This window comes from Vombatus ursinus, unplaced genomic scaffold (genome assembly GCF_900497805.2).
Source record: "Vombatus ursinus unplaced genomic scaffold, bare-nosed wombat genome assembly UNPS02014812.1, whole genome shotgun sequence".
NCBI lineage: Eukaryota > Metazoa > Chordata > Mammalia > Diprotodontia > Vombatidae > Vombatus > Vombatus ursinus.
In genome coordinates, this window is record NW_020954590.1 from 34,005,508 (window position 1) to 34,027,449 (window position 21,942).

The 21,942-nt window shown below is 36.8% G+C and overlaps 1 protein-coding gene across 1 annotated transcript in view; it reads left to right on the plus strand.

The window, feature by feature from the left end:
• The window catches only part of LOC114053935 (RNA-binding Raly-like protein), a 382,357-nt gene that overhangs the window by 247,180 nt on the left and 113,235 nt on the right, over positions 1–21,942 (plus strand). The window contains exon 2 of the mRNA XM_027877079.1: positions 10,128–10,203. Within this exon, the coding sequence (XP_027732880.1) occupies positions 10,128–10,203 (76 nt within the window). The remainder of the gene's footprint in view (positions 1–10,127; positions 10,204–21,942) is intronic.

The window sequence follows — 21,942 nt, forward strand, 5'->3', positions numbered from 1 at the left end:
AAAGCCTCCAAGAAAAATATGAATCAGTCCCAGGCCTTGGAAGAGCTCAAAAGGGATTTTGAGAAGCAAGTAAGAGAAGTAGAGGAAAAACTGGGAAGAGAGATGAGAGTGATGCAAGAAAATCATGAAAAGCAGGTTAACAGCTTGCTAAAGGAGACCCAAAAAAATACTGAAGAAAATAACACCTTAAAAAATAGCCTAACCCAAATGGCTAAAGAGGTCCAAAAAGCCAATGAGGAGAACAATGCCCTAAAAAGCAAAATTGGACAAATGGAAAAGGAAGTCCAAAAGATTACTGAAGAAAATACTTCCTTAAAAATTAGAATAAAGCAATTGGAAGCTAGTGACTTTATGAGAAATCAAGACAATGTAAAACAAATCCAAAAGAATGAAAAATTAGAAAACAATGTGAAATATCTCATTGGAAAAACAACTGATCTGGAAAATAGATCCAGGGGAGAGAATTTAAAAATTATTGGACTATCCGAAAGCCATGATCAAAAAAAGAGCCTAGACATCACCTTTCAAGAAATTATCCAGGAAAACTGCCCTGATATTTTAGAACCAGAGGGCAAAATAGAAATGGAAAGAATCCACCAATCTCCTCCTGAAAGAGATCCCCAAAGGAAAACTCCTAGGAATATTGTAGCCAAATTCCAGAGTTCCCAGGTCAAGGAGAAAATATTACAAGCAGTCAGAAGGAAACAATTCAAGTATTGTGGAAACATAATCAAGATAACACAAGATTTAGCAGCTTCTACATTAAGGGACCACAGGGCATGGAATACAATATTCCAGAGGGCAAAGGAGATAGTATTACAACCAAGAATCACCTACCCAGCAAAACTGAGTATAATCCTGCAGGGGAAAAAATGGTCATTCAGTGAAATAGAGGACTTTCAAGCATTGTTGATGAAAAGACCAGAGTTGAATAGAAAATTTGACTTTCTAATACAAGACTCAAGTGGAACATGAAGAGGTAAACAAGAAAGAGAAATCATAAGAGACTTATTAAGGTTGAACTGTTTACATTCCTGCATGGAAAGATGATATTTATAACTCATGACAACTTTGTCAGTATTAGGGTAGTTGGAGGGAAAAAATTATATGTATGTATGTATGTATAGGTAGATAGATAGATAGAGGGCACAGGGTGAGTTGAAGATGAAGGGGTCATGTCTGGAGAATAAAATTAAGGGGTGAGAGAGGACTATACTGGGAGAAGGAGAAAGGGAGAGGTAGAAGGGGGTAAATTATCTCACAAAAAAAACAGAAAAGAAAAGGGTCTTACAATGGAGGGGAAATGGGGAAAGGTGAGAGGGAATGAGTGAATCTTATTCTCATAGAATTTGGCTCAAGGAGGGAATAACATACACACTCAATTGGGTATGGAAATCTGTCTTACCCTACGGGAAAATAGGGGGAGAAGGGGACAAGAGAGCAGGGGAATGATAGAGATGAGGGCAGATTGGGAAAGGGGGTAATCAGAAGCAAATACTTCTGAGGAGGTACAGGGTCAAAAGAAAGAATAGAATAAATGAGGGGGGCGGGATAGGATTAAGGGAAATAGAGTTAGTTCTGCACAGCATGTCTACTATGGAAGTGTTTTACATAACTGCACATGTATAACCTATTATTGAGTTGCTTGCGTTTTCAATGTGGGTGGGTGGGGAGGGAGGAAGGGAGAAAATTTGCAACCCAAAGTTTTAAAAACACATGTTTAAAAAAATGTTTTCACATGTACCTGGGAAATAAGAAATACAGGAAATGTGGTACAGAAATCTATCCTGCCCTACAGGAAAATAGAAGGTGAAGGGGATCAGAGAAGCGGGGGAGAGATAGAAGGGAGGGCAGACTAAGGGAAGGGGTATTCAGAATGCATGCCATCTTGGGGTTGGGGGGTGGGAGGAATGGGGTGAAAATTTGGAACTCAAAATCTTGTGGAGGTAAATGTTGAAAACTAAAAAGGATAAATTTTTAAAAAAAGAAATAAAAAAAAGAAAAGAAAATCTTTACGATCAATTCATGAAATTCACCTATGATTTATTAAATACCTGCCCAGGTACATGAGAGGCAACATAGTAATAGGAAATTCCCCCCAGAGTCAGGCAGACTTAAGTTCAGGTCCTGACAGACCCATACTGGCTGTGTGATTCTGGACAAGCTACTCGCTAAGACTAAGTTGTAGAGAAGATTCTGACCTACATTGGTAGAGGGATTTTTCTCATCTATTTCAAGTCCCTATGACTATCCTATTGTATGCAAGCCTAAGTGCTTAAGCATACACACACATAAATACAAAATTCCAAAATTGCCCCTGTCCTCAAGGAGTTTACATTCAACTGAGAATAGGTGGGAGTGATAACACATATACCAGTGAGGTAATACAAAATAATTCCAAGAGTGAAAGAATGATAACTGGGGAAGCCAAGAAAGGCATAAGAAGTGGCTTCTGAGCAGTACCTTGAGGGATGTGAGAGAGTCTGTGAGGTGGAGAAGAAGAGGGAGTAAATTCCAGACACTGGGAAGGTGGACAGTTGTGCAAAGCCATGGAATTGAGATAAGGTATATCATTTACAGGGAACTCCTGACAGGCCAGTTTGAATGGAAAAGTGAGTGGAAAATTACATGAAATAACATTGGAAAGGTAGGTGCAAGTCAGATGGGAGGAGGTTGGGCTTTAAATGACAGGTTAAGGATTTTATATCGTATCCTAGATTCGATCAGCAGAGACCCTTTCAAGAAGTTTTAGTTCAGGATGAGAGTGACATGGTCAGTTCTGTGTTTCAAGAATATCAATTTGGCTCCTTGTGAAAAATGGATCAGAGAGGGGAAAGACTAAGTAGGAGACCTTTGCAATACCAAAGGCAAAAGGATATAAAGGTACAAATTAGGGTCAAAGTTGAGTGGGAAAGTGGGAGAGATGAGAGATGATATACAAAGAAGATCTGCAAGAGCCTGGAATTGACTGGCTATGGGGACTGAGGGAGAAGAAAATTTCAAAGGTGATTCCAGGTTACAAACCTGAGTAACTAGAAAAATGATGATACTGTCAACAGAAAGATATCAAATACATGTCAGTCTTAATTTCACTCCACAGAGAGTATGCATAAAAAGGCCCATCTATCCCCTAGGACCCTATACAAATTCTGTCATGGAACATAACTAGTATTCTAATGGGCTATGGAAATTTTTAATATTCATTTGGTAAAAACATGTTTTGTTTAAGGTAGCTTTTATGTAGCACAGTGGATAGAGAGCTCGGCATGGAGTCAGGAAGACTCATCTTCCTGAGTACAAATCTGGCCTCAGACATTTACTAGCTGTGTGACCCTGGGCAAGTCATTTAATCCTATTTGCCTCAAAAAAGAGCTGGAGGGGCAGCTAGGTGGTGCAATGGATAGAGCACCAGCCTCGGAGTCTGGAGGACCTGAGTTCAAATCCAACCTCAGACACATAACACTCACTAGCTGTGTGACTCTGGGCAAGCCACTTAACCCCAATTGCCTCATCAAAAAAACAAAAAAGCAAAAAAATTAAAAATTAAAAAAGAGCTGGAGATAGAAATGACAAACATTTCATTAAGTTTCCCAAGAAAACCCCAAATGGAGTTATGAAAAGTCAGACACAAGTGACTAACAACAACAAAAAATAAATGTTAGCTATTATTATTTTAAATATACAGAGAAATCAGGAGTCTCAAGATGATACGTTAACATAATAGAAGGAAAAAGGAATTATGGCTGAATTTGTGAGTTTTAAACATCAAAAGTGTTATAACTTACCATGTGTTTAAGTTTCTGTTTCTTTTTGCTTGTATAGGTATAGCCTTTGAGTACAGAATGTTCCCTGGTAACAGATGGGAGCTGGCCAAATGGTGATCTTTACATTAGCATTCTAATAAGTAGAGAACTGAGTGCTATAATCTTATGTCAGAACTAATTTATAAGAGTGGAGAGATGCAAGGCCTCATTAAAATGGTCATAATTCGGTGACTGCCTAGAAAAGTTGGATGACAATTTTACTCTCATTACACTGAATATTTTAATATAGTATTACAGGTATCTTTGAGGTTTTAAAAAAACTAGCCTTGATTTTGTGAGAAGATAAAAAACAAACACAAGATTGGAAGGCCATCCAATTATGTGTAAAATAATCTGCCTTTAACATCCTCATATTATAAAGCACATGGTGAGCTATAGTTACATATGCAAGTGTGGTACAATTTTACCTTCATTCTCTGACCATTTCTATACATTTCAAAGAATCATTCAGCCCTGCCTGTATTTCCTTGGCTAGGAAATTCACACATGGTCATTCAGAGCCTAAAGGAGTACTTTGTCTAAGGTATCACAAAGGTAACTAGGTTGCGCAGTGGATAAAATGCTGAGCTTAGAGTTAGAAAAGGCTCATCTTCCTGAGTTCAAATCGAGCCTCAGACACTAACAAGTCAATTAACCCTCTTTGCCTCAGTTTCCTCATCTGTAAAATGAGCTGGAGAAGGAAATGTCAAATCACTCCAGTATCTTTACCAAGAAAACACCCTACGCAGCCACAAAGAGTTGGACACAATTGAAACGACTGAACAAAAAGGTGTCTCTAGGCTGTAGATTCTAGTCCCAACACTGACCCAAAAGGGAGCATTCTACTTTGCTTCCACTGAGAGAGAAAGGGAAGTGGAGTGAGTAGGAAGGTAGAGAGCAGAGGGAAGGCCAGAACTCTCTATGACTGCTCCTTGTCATCTTCATACTCTCTGACAACCTTACCTCCTCCAGCATTTATCTCTCTTCTGTTTAGCACATTTTTTGTTTTGAGAAAACTTTTTAGGTGGTCAATTTGTCTTTAAACTAGATAAGTTTTTTTTTTCATGCAAAACACAATCTAACAACTGTGTACTTGTAGCCTTGTAGGCTCCTTGATGTTTGAAACTTTGTTTTTTCTGAGACAGAGCCTTTCAAACAACAGGGACTTCATACATATTTATCCAATTGAATCAAATTAAGCTATATAACCATTGACTAAGAGTATCAAGGAGATTATGTAGCTAGCTAATTATGTCATCTTGCATATCTATCCATCGATAAGCATTTATTAAGCACCTGCTAGGCATTTTGCTAGTAAAATGGGATTACAGATATATAGAATTTCTTGTACAAAGTAAATGCAAAAATCCTTTAGGCTCCTTGCAAGGAGCCTAAATTCTAATGATTGGGAATATATAAGTATATACAGAAAGAATATAAAAACAATAAATACATAATAGATAAATGTAGCTAAGTGGCACAGTGGATAGAGCACTAGGCATGGAGTCAGGAAGACCTAGGTACAAATCCATCCTCAGACCTGTACTAGGTATGTGACCTTGGGCAAGTTACTTAACCTTGTTTACTTCAGTTTGCTCATCTGTAAAATGAACTGGAGAAAGAAATGGCAAACCACTCTAGTATCTTAGCCAAGAAGACTCCAAAAGGGGTCATAAAGAGTCAGACATAACTGAAAACTGCTAAATAACAACAAAAAGTTAAATACAAATCACTGAAGTCTGTACTTCATTTTCTGAATTTGTAAATGAGAGACAGAATGGAGGAATGAAAGTGATACTGCACTTGAATGATCAGACTTTGTTTAGAATTCTGACTTGTATTTATTAATTCAGTTCCACAAACTTTTATTAAGTGTCTGCTATGTGCTAAGCACTGCTCTAGGTGCTAGGAGACCAAAAGAAAGAACAAAGAGAAAAAGAAAAAGAAGAAAAAAAACCATTTCTATTAACTGCATTAACCAAGGAAAGTCAGTGAGGCAACCTCTTTGAGCCTCAGTTTTCTCAGCTAGGAAAAGGGGATAATTTTTGCAGCTACCTAACTTATTGGGACATTATGAGGATCAAATAAATCAGGTATGCCAAAGCTATATGTAATAGAAATTCTTGGTTCCACATACAATCCTCTTTCTTTGTTTTACCTTATATAAGGAAATGCCCCCCTTTTGGGGTGTTCAATTAAAATCATGATTTAAAAAAACTCTAAAATTTAAAAATGAGTTCCACAAAGCAGTAATTATAAACTGCTATTATTAACAATAATGCCTTCCTTGGCTACTTTAATGGAGTGTTATAATCATCAAGTGAGAAAATGGTTATGCATGTTCTTTGAAAGGTGTAACAACTATACATGTAAGAGACATGATTTCCATATATTTGTTAAAGTTATAACTCTGGGATTTTTAAAATCTCTTGAATTTTTATCTATTTGAATATCAATTAAAATTGAATCCTTAAGATAGAATCCTCAACCTTTTTTTTTTCACATTCACAAATTTTAGCCCAAATTTTGGTGGAACCTACTTCTATTTGTTGTTTCAATTAGAAGCAGGTTACCAAGAAGGGCCAATTTGTGCCTCCTATCCTATGTTAATATGACTAACTTTGTTACTGAGGAAGGCAGGGTACTGAACTGGAAGACATCCAGAAGAGCTGGATTCTAGTCCTAGCTCTCCTACTAATTTGCTGGGGCAACTTGAACAAGTCACTTCAGTTTCTTGAGCCCTATTGTTCCCATATGTAAAAGGTAGGGGCTGGTCTAGATAATTTATAGGATTTAGAATGCAAAACCTTTCCCGTTTGTACTCCATTAAAATGGCCTTTGATATTTTTGTGAATCATTGCTATGCCATGATGACACATTTCAATTAGGTCTTAGAAATAAAAGCATATCGCTTCTGTATTCTTAGAAAATTAATGGATAAAACTCAAAGGATGGGGTTATTATAGATACAAAGATTGCTTGAATTTGATCTCTATCAAGCTGGAAATGATCCAGTGTAGTCTGTAACCCAAAGACCATCATCACCAGCAAATGGGCCATGCCACCTGACAATTTTTTGAGGTGAGGGGAGAGAGGTAGAGAAGGGAGTGCTACTGCTTTGCAAAAGTTTTCTAATGTAGGTGGTGGTCTTAATTAGTTCAGCAAAGACCCATACCAATGAGATCTTAGGTTTCTTGACACCTAAAAATATATGGAAATTATTCTTAATGTTTTTGAAACCTTTTACTGCATTTCTGGTTTAATATTGAAAGGACAATGCTATGTCTCTCTTGAACAAATTCTCATCTTTTTCCTCATCATATTACTTGACAATGGAAACCCACTGATTAGAGTTAATATCTGCATTCTATAAGCCATCTACCTGATATTTAATAAAGATTCATAATGATGTATTGTTGAATAAAATGACTTTTCTTCACTACATGTATATATGTTCATTAGCATCCCCCAGTCAAGGACTGAATATTATTCTCCCATTTCCATTATCCTTATAGGGAGATAAAAAGGAAGAGCCTGCATATATAGAGTACCCTCAGTTAAGAGAAAAATTTCTACCACTCCTATGAATTCTTCTGAAATTCAAGTGATTTTTGCATTTACTTTGTACAAGAAGACATTGTCCCATTTTCTGTAGGGGGGAGTGAAGATGGGGGTGGGAGGGTTCTAAAATGAACAGGACACAATCCTTGACCTCTAGGGGTATATAATAGGATATTAAAAATATGTAAGCAAATAGGTAAAACACATGGTGGTATGACAGTACTTCTCAGTACTTTAGGGAAGAATCAACCAAAATATAGTCATAGTCAGCTAGATGGCACAAGTGGCTAGAGCAGTAGACCTGAAATCAGAAGACCTTAGTTCAAATATCACTTCACACACTTAGTAGGTATAACACCCTGGGCAAGTTACTTAACCTCTGTCAGTCTCAGTTTCTCTGGATGTAAAATGGGGTCAATACTGGTACTTACCTCATAGAATCATTGTAATGATCAGATGAGACATTTGCAAAACTCTGCAAACTTTGAAGTATTATAAATGCTAGTTATTATTATTATGAGAAGAAAAGGAGATGGAGAAAGAGGAGGAGAAGAAAACAGGGCAGATTTTATTAAGAAGATAGTTGGAGTGTTTCAGACAAAATCAAGAGTCACTGTAGTTATTCCATTTATTTATTTCTTGCCTATTTTGCCCAGGTAAATCCCAGTTCATGGTCTTCTTTTTAGGTACATTATGCCTCAGTGTGAATCTTTTGACATTCGTCCTATCCTAAAAGAGATGAAAGTTGGATTTTGTGTGTGTGTGTGTGTGTGCGCGCATACATAGCAAAAGACAAATCTGATCTTCCTTATATCTAGTCTGTACCCTCTGGTTTGGACCCATCCTTTCCTATTTTATATTTGTTTGCATGTCCTATTTCTCTTATTGTAATTCTCTCTCTAGGAACATTGCTTCTCATAGAAACCATTAATAGTTCTCCATTGCCTATGGAACAAAATCCAAATTCTTTGACCTAGCACTCAAGATCTGTCACAGTCTGGCTCTAGCTTACCTTTCTGACCTTTTTTTCCCCAACTACTTCTCCATTTGATCAAATTGTTATCCCCAAATACTTTGTACTTGTGTCCCATTCTCTCTTCCTAGAATATTTTCCCCTCTCTGCCTTCATAAATCCTTCTTTCAAGGCCCTGCTTAATTCCCATCACTTCTATGAAGGTATCCTTGCCTACCCCTTCTGAAAATGATCCCAGCCTCCACTGAATTACTTTCTCATGGCCAGGGCTGAACAAATACTAAATTACCCTTTCACAATGGCATAGAAACTTCATCACAATGCCTTATATATCTAGAGAAGTGCAGTTCATTGCTCTCACTCATGAACTTTCATGTTTTACCAGTGTGATGACTTGAAGGGATTAAAAAGTCCCTAGCCACAAATAGTGCTAATTAGTCAAACATTATTGAGGACTTAGCTTCCTGGGGTGAACCTCAGGCTTCCCAGAACTTACTGTTCTTGTTCCAGCTCAGGAATGAACTCTACTCTCTGTAAGCACGTGAGGGGAGAGGAGATGGACGGAGTGGAGCAGGGGCTACCAGTATCTATGGATACTCATCCCTTACCCCCTCATATATACCAGGAAGGATTCTGGACAGAAATGAGTGGTTCCTTCTTTGAATATTTGAAGAGAATTCTTCCAGAAACTTCTGTAGTACTGAAAGGATTCTTCTTTTTTTCTCAATATGAAATTCAGAACTATTGTCCTACAAAACCATGCTGTCTTTTTTCCTTCCTCCCCCCAACTTTCCTTGAAAGCTAAAAAGGTGAAATGAGTCCTGAATTTAGGGGCTGGCCTCTAGATCCAATGCAAATTTGTCATGCCTGCTCAAAAGTATCTCTGCCTTTGAACTATGCTCTATGAATAATAAATTGTTTAAGAGGGACAATCACTATTCTTTTTTTTTCATTCCTTTTATCACCTTTGGAGGAAATTCCTTATGTGGGAATATCAAGTTTAACAACCTTTCCTGAAAGTCATTTCCCATAATGAAAATGCTGTCAAAAACCTTAACTCTATCTTCAGCAGTGTTGGCAGTACATTATACAAAATGAATGCTATAATAGTAATCTTGACAGGGTAAAGTCTCCAGCTTCAAATGTATTTATTTGTTTATTTGCTTCTTTCTTCCTTATTTTCTTTCAACAGTTCTATATCATCAGTTTAAAAGTAGTGAAATTAGAAAAGAACCTTGTTCTTGTTATTGTCTATCTCCTCTGTTCATCTTTTAGTTTTTTAGTAATATAAGCTTGTACCCATTCATTGCAAAACTCACCTATCATCACAAGTTTCTATCAATTTAAAATTAAATACAAATTAAAAACTGAATTTAAAATTCAGTTTTTCAAATATTCTCCATTATGTGTAGCCATGGATGCACAATTGAAAAGTGAGTCCTCTTTCCATTTTTTTGTCCTCATTTCCCCAGCACAATCATGGCACAATTCCTTCAACATACTGGGGACTTAACTAAATATTTCATGAATAGAATGAAATGAAATTGCGGCTACATCTTCCTCTCCCCAATATCTCTATATAACCTTCAAAACAGTTCAACAGACTCTTGGCAAAGATCATGTAAACAAAAGATTATCCCTCTTGTTCATTTTCTCAAGGAACTGGGCAATTTATGAATACAGAGGATGAGAGCACAAAATTATATTCTTTAACCTTAATGTTCTCTTATGTTCATATTTTGTTAAATGTCAATGGAGTCACTTAATCACTGTGAAATCTTTGCTTTCAGATATCAACATGGCTGGAGAACCCAAACCCTATAGACCCAAACCCGGAAACAAGAGGCCCCTTTCAGCTCTTTACAGGTAAATTGATAACTACAGTGATGGAAAATAGAGCAATGATCTAATTTGTTTATTTTTGTATTATGATTGTGATGATCGTCAGCATTCATTTTTTAAATTATTCCCATTTTATAATATACTCATAGGACTTGGAGCAATAGAAATGGTACAGAATAATAATCAATGGCAACAATAGAGAATAAAATTGAGGGTAGTCAGAAGGCAATCTAAACCAATAATCTTAGAAAAGTAATCTTTAAAAAAAACAGTCCCCCTTTTCCTGCTTCTTACTGAATAAAAAAACAAAGTACAATCATTTATTTCAAAATAGATTCTGTTTCACTGTTGTATAATGGATAATTTTGAAATGAGAATGGAAAAACCCAAATTCTAATCCCAGATTTGCCAATAGCTAGTCATATGACCTGGAAGATATCATATAACTTTTCTAGGTATCAACTTCTTCATTTGTAAAATAGTCAGACTGGATGAAAAAAATCCCCTATATCCCATTTGGATAAAATTCTATAAATATAAAAAATGGATGAGGAAGGATTTACATTGTACTTAATAAAATAATATTAGCTACTTTATTTTATTCAAAAAAGTTAATATATTTTAAAATAAAATAAGTTAGGGCAGGATGATTGCTTGTTATGGATATTATAGAAAGGTTATATGCTGCAAGTGAGAGTTAGACAAGATGATCTCTAAGGTCCTTTTTCACTCTAAAATTCTCTTAAGATTGGATGATTGTGTAGGTTTTGGTATTCTAGACTTAATTAAAGTATATCTGAACACAATTATCCCTAATTTTTGCTACAGATTTCTCATAGAAGTATGGTTTCATAGTACCCTCATCTAAATCTATTCTCTTGTAATTGTTCACACTGAAATTCAGAGCTTCGTTGATCAACAAAAAGCAAATTTTACTTTTGATAACTTTCATCAAATATAAAAAGCAATGTTTTTAAAAGAGATAAATGCAAATGACTCTGAAAGGACATTCATTTTCTAAATGTTCATGCATGGCTGCATATAATGGAGAATGTTTGGAAAAATGAATTTTAAAGTATTGGAAGGTAACTGATGTCTTTGTCTTTCTTTCTCTTGTCAAAAATGCCATCCCTGACTTTAAGAATGCTAGTTTTCATTTCTCTTGTTCCTCTATCTTCCATTGATTTGATCTTTTTATGAGAATGTAGCTTGAGTAACAAGAAGCAATGTCTTCACACATTTTAAAGTGCATTTTTAAATTCTTAGGGAATTTCGTGACAGAGTGCTGCTTAAAAAGAAAAGTTGAAATTCATTTTCATCAGCTTGACAGGGCATCAGAATTGCTACAATATGTACAAACCTACTTACAATGGGGCCTGTTGCTGGCAATGTACCAAAAAGACACACTACTTTCAACAATTTTTGCTTTTTAAATTTGTCTCTATTAAGTTAGTATTTAGCTGCATTGGCAAGTAAGAAGCACGAGAGTACGTACAGAAGAGAGTAGTCTGCTGCTTTACAAGCAGTGCCTTTTGAGAGAAAAAAAACACTGCATTTCTCACATTTCTCATTTTTGCTATAATTGGGTCAAGATTCCCTGAATAGCTGTCTATACACTTGTCATAAAGAGGATATGTCATGTCATCAAATATAGACATCTATCAATCCCTTGTGCCTCCCCCTTGCCCTGCCTTTCCTTTTCCCTAATCCAATGCAAAAAAGTACTTATTAAGCAACTGCTATGAACAAGACATTGTGTTGGGTACTAGGGGCATATAGACAAAACGAAAATAGTCCAATGGTCTTATGTTCTAATAAAGGAAAACAAAATATGAGCAGATAAATGTACACAAAGTTGGCATATTTCTTATGTGTATGTATATGTGTGTACATATACGTGATGTGTATATATACATAGTATATATGCATGTGTATATAGTGCATATATGTGTGTGTATGTATATATACATATATATGTATATATATATAGATATGCTATAGCATGTACCAAATGATAATTTGAAGAAAGAGATAGCACTGAAAACTAAGGGGAAGAAGAAATACTTTCCACAGGAGCTGGCACATGAGCTGATTCTTGAAAGAAGCTGGGGATTCTATAAAGCAGAGATAAGGAAGGAGTCTTCTGCGGACATTGTGTGCAATGCCATTGAGGCAGGTCTAGAGTGCCAAGATCAGGGAACAGCAGGTAGATTAGTTTGGCTAGAACATAGAGAGTGAAGAGGAGTGATATGTAATGAACCTGAAAAGGCAGGCCACAGCCAGCTTGTGAGAGGCTTTAAGTGGCAAGCTAAGGAGTTTGGAGGTTATCCTAGAACAGGGGTCCTAAACCTTTTTTATCATAGACCCTTTTGACAGTATAATGATGCCTATAGACCCTTTCTTAGAATATTATTTTTCAGAGCACAAAATAAAATATTTAGGACTACAAAGGAAACCAATTATATTGAAATATAATTTTTCTTTAAAGTTTATGAGCTCCTGGTTAAGATCATTTGTCTTTAGAGAGTGGAGAGCAACTGAAATTTCTTCAGCAAGTGAGTGACATGGTCAGACATGCCTCAGGAAGAGGATTTTGGTTATTGTTTGTCAGTTGGACAGGGGACAAATTGCAAGCTGGGAGTCCCAATAGTACAACTATTGGAATAGACTTGATGAGAAGTGGTGAGGGCCTAAATTAGAATGGTGGCCATGTGAGTGGGAAAATGTACCTTGTGGGGTATTAAATGTTTTACTGAAAGCACATTTTACAATAACAAAAATTGTAAAACTTATCCAACTCACTCTTTGGAAAACAATAGCCAATAATCCATTTCAGTAATCCCCTGCTTAGATTATTGCAGCATCCTCCTAATTTTTTCTCCCTACCTCAAGTATCTCCCCCCCTTAAGTCCATTATCCACCCTGCTGCAAAAGCATTTTAACTTCAGTGTAAATCTGACCATATCACTTCTTTGCTCAGTAAACTCCTCCAGATCATATTACTTCCAGAATAAAATATTAACTGTCCACTGAACTTTTAAAGTTTTTCACAATCTGGCTCCAACCTATCTTTCTAGGCTTATTGTACATTACTCCCTTCTTTTGCATTCTGCAATCCAGCCAAACTGGCCTTCTTTCTCTCACACTTACTTAATCTCCCACTTTTAGTCTTCATACCTTTGTACTAGCTGTCTCCCATACCTGGAATGCACTCATCCTCACCTCCAACTTATGGAAACCCCCTCTTTCTTTCAAAACACAATTTGAGCACCATCTTCTATAGGAATTTCCCCTGCCTGATTGTCCTTCTTCCCTCCCTTGTTATCTTGCTAGAGTTCTTTCTCTCTGTCTCTGTCTCTCTGTCTATCTCTGTCGCTATCTGTCTAGCTATCTGTCACTCTATCTCTCTCTGTCTCTTTCTGTCTCTTCTGTCTCTCTCTTTCTGCCTCCCTCCATCTCTCCCTCCCTGCCCTTTTTCTCTCTCATTATATAATATTGAACTACTTTGTATTTATTCTGAATATATTTATGTACATATTTTTGTCTTCCTTATGAGAACATAAGGTCCTGGTTAATAGAAATTATTTCATTCAGAGCAATTGTATCCCCAGAGCCTGGCACATAGTAAGTGCTTAATAAATGTTTGTTGATTGATTTTTTTTAAGTATTTGATGTGATCCTAATGATGAAAAATGTATTCTCATAAGCCTCTATGGTGCCCCTTAGCAAAATACTGTGTCAATGTCTTAAAGAATAAGTTGACCTAGAAGAAGTGAGCACTTTAATAAGCATGTTTATGCTGAGTTCCATCAGTGCTTGTTTGACATTGATGGTTATGTCATGATGACAACCAAAATACAAGAGATTCAGCTTTACAATATTCTCTTCTTGGTGCAACATAGCTGAAAATTTTGTAGCACCATGATCTCTGCAGAATAGAAATCAACTTCAAAAGGTCAATGGAAAGACAGATGGTGAATGTGAGAAAGCCATAGCAAATTACTAATGATGATTTGACATAAGAAGTGGTCTGAGATATAAATAAGCAAACGTGACTAGGAAAAGAGGTAACCTTGACATCATATATTGACAGTGAGGGAAGACGAATGAATGGGAAAAAAATACTTATTAAGCACTTACTGTATGCCAACATTTATTAATATCACCAAACACAATGCTAGGGCTTGGGTAATAAATACAAATGCAAAGATAATCTATGTTCTCAAGTAACGTAAATTATAGAAAGTGACAACACATATAGAGAATGGTAGACAGGGAGGTGTATTTCAGCAAGAAAAGTCACAGGGCTGGTTAATGGAGCAACAGGAGAGTAAATGGAAACAGTGTTTCTAATTTAACTAGGGTACCAGAATGGGAATATCAAGGGTGAAGGATATGCTGGTATAGGGAGGTAGCTGGCAAGAAGATGGCTAAGGAGTAAAGTGAAACATTTTGGTACTGGCTTAGATAGATAGAGGGCCATGAGACCTTCACCATTCAAGACTGGGGGAACCCCAGAGTGGGGGATCTAGAGCTTAAATGGTTATATTTTTCAGGACATGATCTCTGGTCTAGTTGGCAAAACAGAGATAGTAAGAACACAGCCACTGTGCTAAATGTTGGAGATACAAAGAAAGGGAGAAGACAATCTCTGCTGTCAAGGAGCTCACAGTTCAATGGCTCTAATGGATGGACAATACAAATGATAAACTGGTATCGACAAATTATTGAGTGGCCCATTATGAAAAGACATCAATAAGTATCATAAAAGGGTGAGATGGTATAGAAAGTAGATTGTATCAGTGAAGAATCGGTGATAGCACAGATCCTTTGGGCTACTGGAAGCTCACCTCAGAATACTAAGATGGTAGAGTTGCCTTTATTGTGAATGTATCCAACTAAAGCTTCAGAGGACAGGGCTCTATTTATTTGCCATAACCAAACAACAACAAAAATGCCTTACTCACTTTTAGGTAATGGTCAGAGATGAAATAAACAAAACTGAAGGAGGAGGGAGAGTCAATGACTTTTACTCCCTTCATCCCTCGATGTTTTTTCCTTGTGAGTGCCTCAATTGTAAGGTGATACCACTGAAATGATGTTCAGAGTTGAGTGACCCTGAAAATTGTGATTATCACTACAGGAAAATTCTTGATCTTTGCAGCCTTCATAGAGTTCCCTAGTATCATTTCAAGTACCCCAGAAATAATCTCAGAATCAGATGTGGATCATGGAAACCACAAAAGGTTATGCTCCTAGCAGCCCCACTTCCTAGATCTCTTCATCAGGTCTCTTGGTCTCTTAGTGAGTACTGTAAGGATTATTGATCACCTGCATGTATCACTAGCTATATAAGTCACTTATTGACCCCAACTTTTATGGTGACTACAAGGGAAATAGGAATCCTGACAGGTGAACTGAAATAACTCCTTATTAGAATTCCCAAGAGGAAAAGAAAAGACATTAAACTGATTAAATTAAACAATGAGCAGCCAAAATCATCATTACTGGAGGCCTTGAATTAAAGACTAGATGACAACTTTTCAGGAATATTGTAGAGAAAATTCCTAATTAGAACCTTTGACCTCTAGGGTTCCTTCTAACTCAGATAATCTGTGAATTCCTCCATTGATTTTCGTTGCCCTTTAAGTCACATTTGCCCATAGCCATTTTATGTTTTCAGTTCTTTTATCCAGGTGCTTAAAAATTCCTTTTTTATGTGTGTTACTGGGGAATATAGGGTGTTCAGGGAAGACTGGCACCTCTGGTTGGAGGGCTTGCTGAGCCCTTTTCAGGGCTGCTCATCTACCTTTGGTTTCCACCTGTCACCCAACTCTCACCTGTGGTTCCATGAGGCTATAGCATGTGTAGTAGCTGCACGCCAGTAAATTGTCTGAGCATATGGGCAAAGCCAGATCGAGGCTAACCAACAGGCTTCAGACCTGTTGGTGAGTTAAGGGGATGTCTAGCCCATGCGTGTGAAAACTTTACCCAGCAAAATGGGCTGATAAGAACAATTTGTTCCAACAGCCATGAAAGTGGCTAAAGCAGGTACAATGGAGCACTTCGAGCTTGGTCAGACATCAAAGATGCCAGGGTCATCCAATGCATCTTGGACCATCACCAATCAGCCAGTCATCTTGACTTGCCACTGGACTTTGATGACTCTGGAATACAGAGTGAGGCTGACTACTTTGTGCAACTCTGCCTCACTTAAATTCAATTCACACACAAATCAAGACATCCTTCTGTAATGTCATTGGTCCTCTTCAAAAATGAGGGAAAATGAAGAATGAACAACTTCTGTGTTACTGCTTCCCTTTGAACAAAATGTGTCTTCCATTTCAACTGCAAAGCCAAGAGCAAAGGGTCAGGATTCTACAAAAAGAAACCCTTGGTAGCTTTAAGAAGGGGGAATAGGTACATTTTCCTCTCATACATTTCATCATAAAATTGAAAATAATGTAGCTAGCTCAGCCAATTTAGAATTTACCATATAATGTGAGTCCTTAACATTTTTTTGTTTGGGCCCCTTTCACCCTTGGTGAAGCCAATGGCTCCCTTCCCAGGAAAAAAAAATATGTTTTTAAATGCAAAATACATGAGATTACAAAGAAACTCAATTGTATTGAAATAGTTATCAATTTAAAAAAAAACAAATTCATAAATCCCCTGAATTCTATACAAATAACCCAAATTAAGAATCCCTGATCTAAAGAAGGCTTGGGGTGGGGGAAGAGTGGCCACTGCACTGACTCCCAGTTATGCTATTTTGTTATTTGCAGTCTGTCTTGCAGAGACCTTCTCCCCCCAATTTCCTTCTAGGGACTTTTAGCCCCACATTTTAAACACTTTGCTATGCACCTGACAAAGTGGCATAGAAAACTGTGTTTATTAGTAGTCACAGAGACAGAGTCCAAATAATTGGCTCCTTGCTAGCTCTAAGCAAAAGAGTTAGTGTAGTAAATCAGTAAGAACACTGGACTTGGGGTCAGGAGACCTGAGTTCAAAATCTACCACTCCCTTAAATTCAGCATGTAACCCTGAGCAAGGCACTTCAGCTCTAAATTGGCCTCAGTTTCCTAAAGTAGAGATAACAATAACTGCAGTGCTTGTCTCATAGAAATGCCTCATAGGATCACATTGTTATATATAGAGTATTATAGACCTTTAAGCATAATATACATGTCAAATATCGCTATCATCATCCCCAAGAGAAGCAGAAGGACAATTCATTTTCCCCTCAGTCCCACAAGGTATACATCCTTTGGTATACAAAAAGAGATGTGCTGTGAACATTTTCAGATTGAGAGAACATCTTATGAAAGAGTTAAAAAGATTTATTTCCTACAAAATTTGTGTAGTATTGATTTCATCATTCAATATTTTTTAGAGGTGCAGGACTAGGACAAAGTATTCTTAGGAAATATTTGAAATAATCCTTTACTGGGATTCTTTTGCTAGATTTTGCATTGCCAGCTAAAACAGTTCAAGAGTGCTGGGGAGCTGGAGATGTATGACAGAGGAAAAGGAGAGTCAAAGAAAGAGAAAGGCTTTGCTCACAGCTTCAGCCCTGAACAAATGGAAGTGACCTGACTGAGAGACCTTTGAAATAGAGAGTTTTTCACAAAAGTGCTGATACAATGACCACTAAAATAGCTCTGCTGGGGGCAGTTTTCTGGGATATTAAAGATGACCTATTTTCACTCTTCTACCGAGCTTTTTTGGATACATATCTTCTGGGCTCAGCCACTCTATGCATATGAAGGGGTGGGAAAGGATTTGGTGATATAAAAGATGATGCATATTCACTGATTACAGAGCATGCAGTACTAATGATTCTGATGTGCACACAGAATAATCGCACACATACACATGCCCTTTAAGATTTACAAAGCACTTTAGATATGTAATATTTTTCCTCACAAAAAATCTTATGAGATAAATATTATAGTTAATATTATTAACCCCATTTAATGAAAAAACTGCATAGCAGAGAAATTAAGTGACTTGCCTAACATCACGAGATAGTTGCTAGATTGCCAGATTCAAACCCTTTGACTTTGGAACATGACATTGCGTCTTCTCAGAACACCACATTACCTCTTTTAAATCATTTTTAAAAGTCATTTTTGAGATACATGCTATTCATTCCCAATTCATAAATCTATCAGGTAAGATTTGTAGTAAATCATTACCTAAAATGTTTGATTTTCCTTTGACTCAGAGTCTTTTTTATGTTTCCATAAAAACTGACTTTAAATCATATTTCTCAATATCACCACTATTATTACAAATGAGCACGTCAAGAGCCCACCACGTAAATCAAATCAAACCAATATGTTTCTACCATTTCCCTCCTCCTCCACCCCCAGCTTTGTGCCCTGAACAGTGCTAAGTGCTATGAAGGAAGAAAAAAAAAAATGTTTAGTTTTGTTGTAGAGACTGACAATATAGTAAGAAAGGAAGTGCCAAATTGTGTGGAACAGAAACTAGAAGTCTCCATGGAATAAATGGGCCTTAAGCTAGGCCTTAAAGAATGAGTTCGGTTTGAAAAGCTGACAAGTAGGGGATAGCATCCCAGTTGGGTCATAGGATCATAAATTTAAGGCAGCTTTATAGGTACCTTAGAGATTATTTAACCCAAGTGAGGTCCAGAAGGTTAACTGACCTTTCCAAGGTCATGTAAGTCATAAGTAAATAAGAGAGCTGGGATTGTAACTTGGGGTCTGTGACTTCAAATACACTAATTTTTCCACTGTACCATGCTGGAAGGGTTAGTCTGAGTAAAAGTAGGAAAATAGAAATGAGTACACCATGTATAATGAGAAGACTGATGTGACTGAAATAAATGGTTCACTTTGAGAAGTGGTGGGAAATAAGCTTATAAAGGCACAGAATTTGAAGCTGGAAGAGAACTTTATGGCCTAGTGACTAGACTCTAGTCTAACCTGGTTTACTTTATACATGAGGAAATTGAGGCACAGGAAAGATAATTGATTTGTCCAAGATGACAGACCTGGAATTCGAACACAGACCCTGGGGCTCCAATATACTATTATTTCTATCACATCACATCATCTCTCTCATGGTAGAGGCTCTTTTAAGAATGAAAAACCTTAAATAGAAGGTTAAGGAGGTTGGACATGAATCAAAAGGTAATGGGTGCTTGACAGGATTAAAATTGTGTCTTGGAAACATGAACCTGGCAGCCGTGTCCAGTATTGATTAAAGAGGGGTATAGACAAGATATTAGAAGCATGGAAGCTAGTTTGAAAATGTTTGTAGTAATCAGGCAGGAGATGAGGAAATACTGAGCTAAGATGGTAGGTAGCATTTGGAATGGAAAGGAATCTCTAGGACACAGAGAAATTTCAAGTTTAAAAGCAACAGAACTCAATGATAGATTGAATATGGGAATCAGAATTCCAAGCTGTCAAGTCCAAAAGATAAAGTAGTAATTAATATGAGGTGCTATTAACAAAAAGGTTTGTTTGTTTTGGGGAGAGGGTGGAAGGAAGAGAAAGCAGAAATTGTTCTGGGGCTGTGAACACTTACAAACTATAGAAGAAGCATAGCCTATGCTCTCCAAAAGCTCAGAGTATTAGCAGAAAGGAGGAAGAATTATGAATGTATTAACCTTTAATCTTGATATTTGATTTTATTACATATAATTAGTCTTTCTTCAAAAATGATGGGATTTTGAATGTAATTTTCATTAATGTTACTTAAACAAAATAAAATATGTTATGTTTTAAGTATTATTCTCCTGGGGAAAGTACTTTTAAGTGAGCAATACTTAGAGTAAGAAGACTAGGTTTCAGGTTCCAGCCCTATAATGCTAGATATATGACTATGGAAAAGTTATTTAACATCTCTGTCCTCAGTTTCTTCTATCAAATAAGGGAACCAATACTTGGTCTGCCTTACCTCCCTAGATTTGGGGGAAGACTCAAATGACATATCTGTAAAAGTCCTCTGTAATCATAAGCCATTAAAAAAAAAACAGGAAGCAAATTAATACTAAATAGGCAGAGGGAAAAGTGAGGAAAAGGGTTGTGCTACTAGGCTGAATGAATTACTAAAAAAAATTTACCCAGGTAAAAGTGCATAATCATATCTCATGTCTGCCTTTCCTCAGATAAACCATGAACATGTACTCATAAATTGCCCACTTAACTGATGATCAAATATCATATTAACTACTTTAAAAGACATCAATACCACGAGTTGTCTCAAATAATTTATATTTCAACAATACTATTAATTTTTTATTATTCAAACTTAGTATCAATTATTTATTATTACAACACCAGACCAGATGAAGAAGGGTTGTCTTCTTTCTCTGAGTTTATAATGGGCTATCTGGTATTTCCCTGATCATGATAGAAGTGATTCAAGGCTTTCTGTTCTATTTCCCTTTTCCAGAGATGCTGATGATATCAGCAAATGTTAAATAAGCAGAAGTGATAACATTAACAAAAAGATTAAATAAAGCAATAATATCCACAGGTAGTAATGTTAATGATTTTCTAAACAATGGAGATTTAAATATAATTATGACCTTTTTAGTCCTGAGGTAGAAATGGGCATGGTACAGAATGTTAAGACTTGAAATCAGTGAATGAAGGAGTGATACGTATTTATTAAGCACATACTATGTTCCAAACAAAAGTTCTAGACTCTAAGGATACGAAACCAAATGTGAAGCAATTCTTATCTTCAAAGTGCTTACTATCTACCAGATTAAACAATATATACATAGGCAAAATAAATATATGAAATTAATACAAGGTAAATTTTTAAAAGAAAGGGAGAAACTGGAAAGACCAGGAAAGGCTTCATGTAGAAGACAACACTCAGACAGAGTTTCAAAGGAAACAGAAGATTATAAGAGGCAGAGGTGAGGTGGGACTGCATTGTGTAGGTAATTACAGGGGATGTCAACCTGAAATAAAGAATACTACCAGAGTAGCAAAAACTAAGATGTTTAATGGAGTCAGAGGGATTGCAATCCAGGGCCACCACACAGCATCAAAGTACTGGAGTACCCAAGATGGGTAGAGAGGGGCAGAGTTAAATACACTTGGGGGGAGACAGAGAGAGAGAGAGAGAGAGAGAGAGTCCCATGAGAAACAGCCACAGAAAACTTCCAGGCAAGTTGTTTTGCATCAAAAGCCCATAGAAAAGGCTAGGGGAGAGTGGTGAGTGGTAACATCTGGTCAGAACCAGGGGTCCTTTCTTTTTTTTGTGAGTTCTTCTTTTAATTAGTTTCATTTGCCTTCAGACAATTTGCCCCTTTGGGATCAGGCAAAACCAATTCATAGTTTCATTCAACAGGAACAACCAATGTTAAAGGCATGGGACAGTACAGGGAGTATCAACGTGAAGAAAATCAGGAATGTCCCTTTGTCTGGACAGTAGAGTGAAGGAAAGGAGTAATTTTATAGTGAGGCTGGAAAGGTATGTTGGAATCAGGCGATGAAGGGTTTAAAAGCTAAACGAAGGAGCTGATATTTGGTCCTAGAAGCAGTAGAGAGCCACTGGAGTTCCTTGACAAGCGAGTGACATGATTAGAGCTACACAGAAAATCATTTTGTCAGCTATGTAGAAAATGAATTGACTAGAGAGGGAATAGTCTAGAAGTAGGAATAGTCAAAACAAGAGGTGGTGAATATCATAACTAAGGTGGCAACTATGTGAGAAGAGAGAAAGGAGTGGGTGCAAAAGATATCATGGATGACGAGAAAAAAAAGATATGGA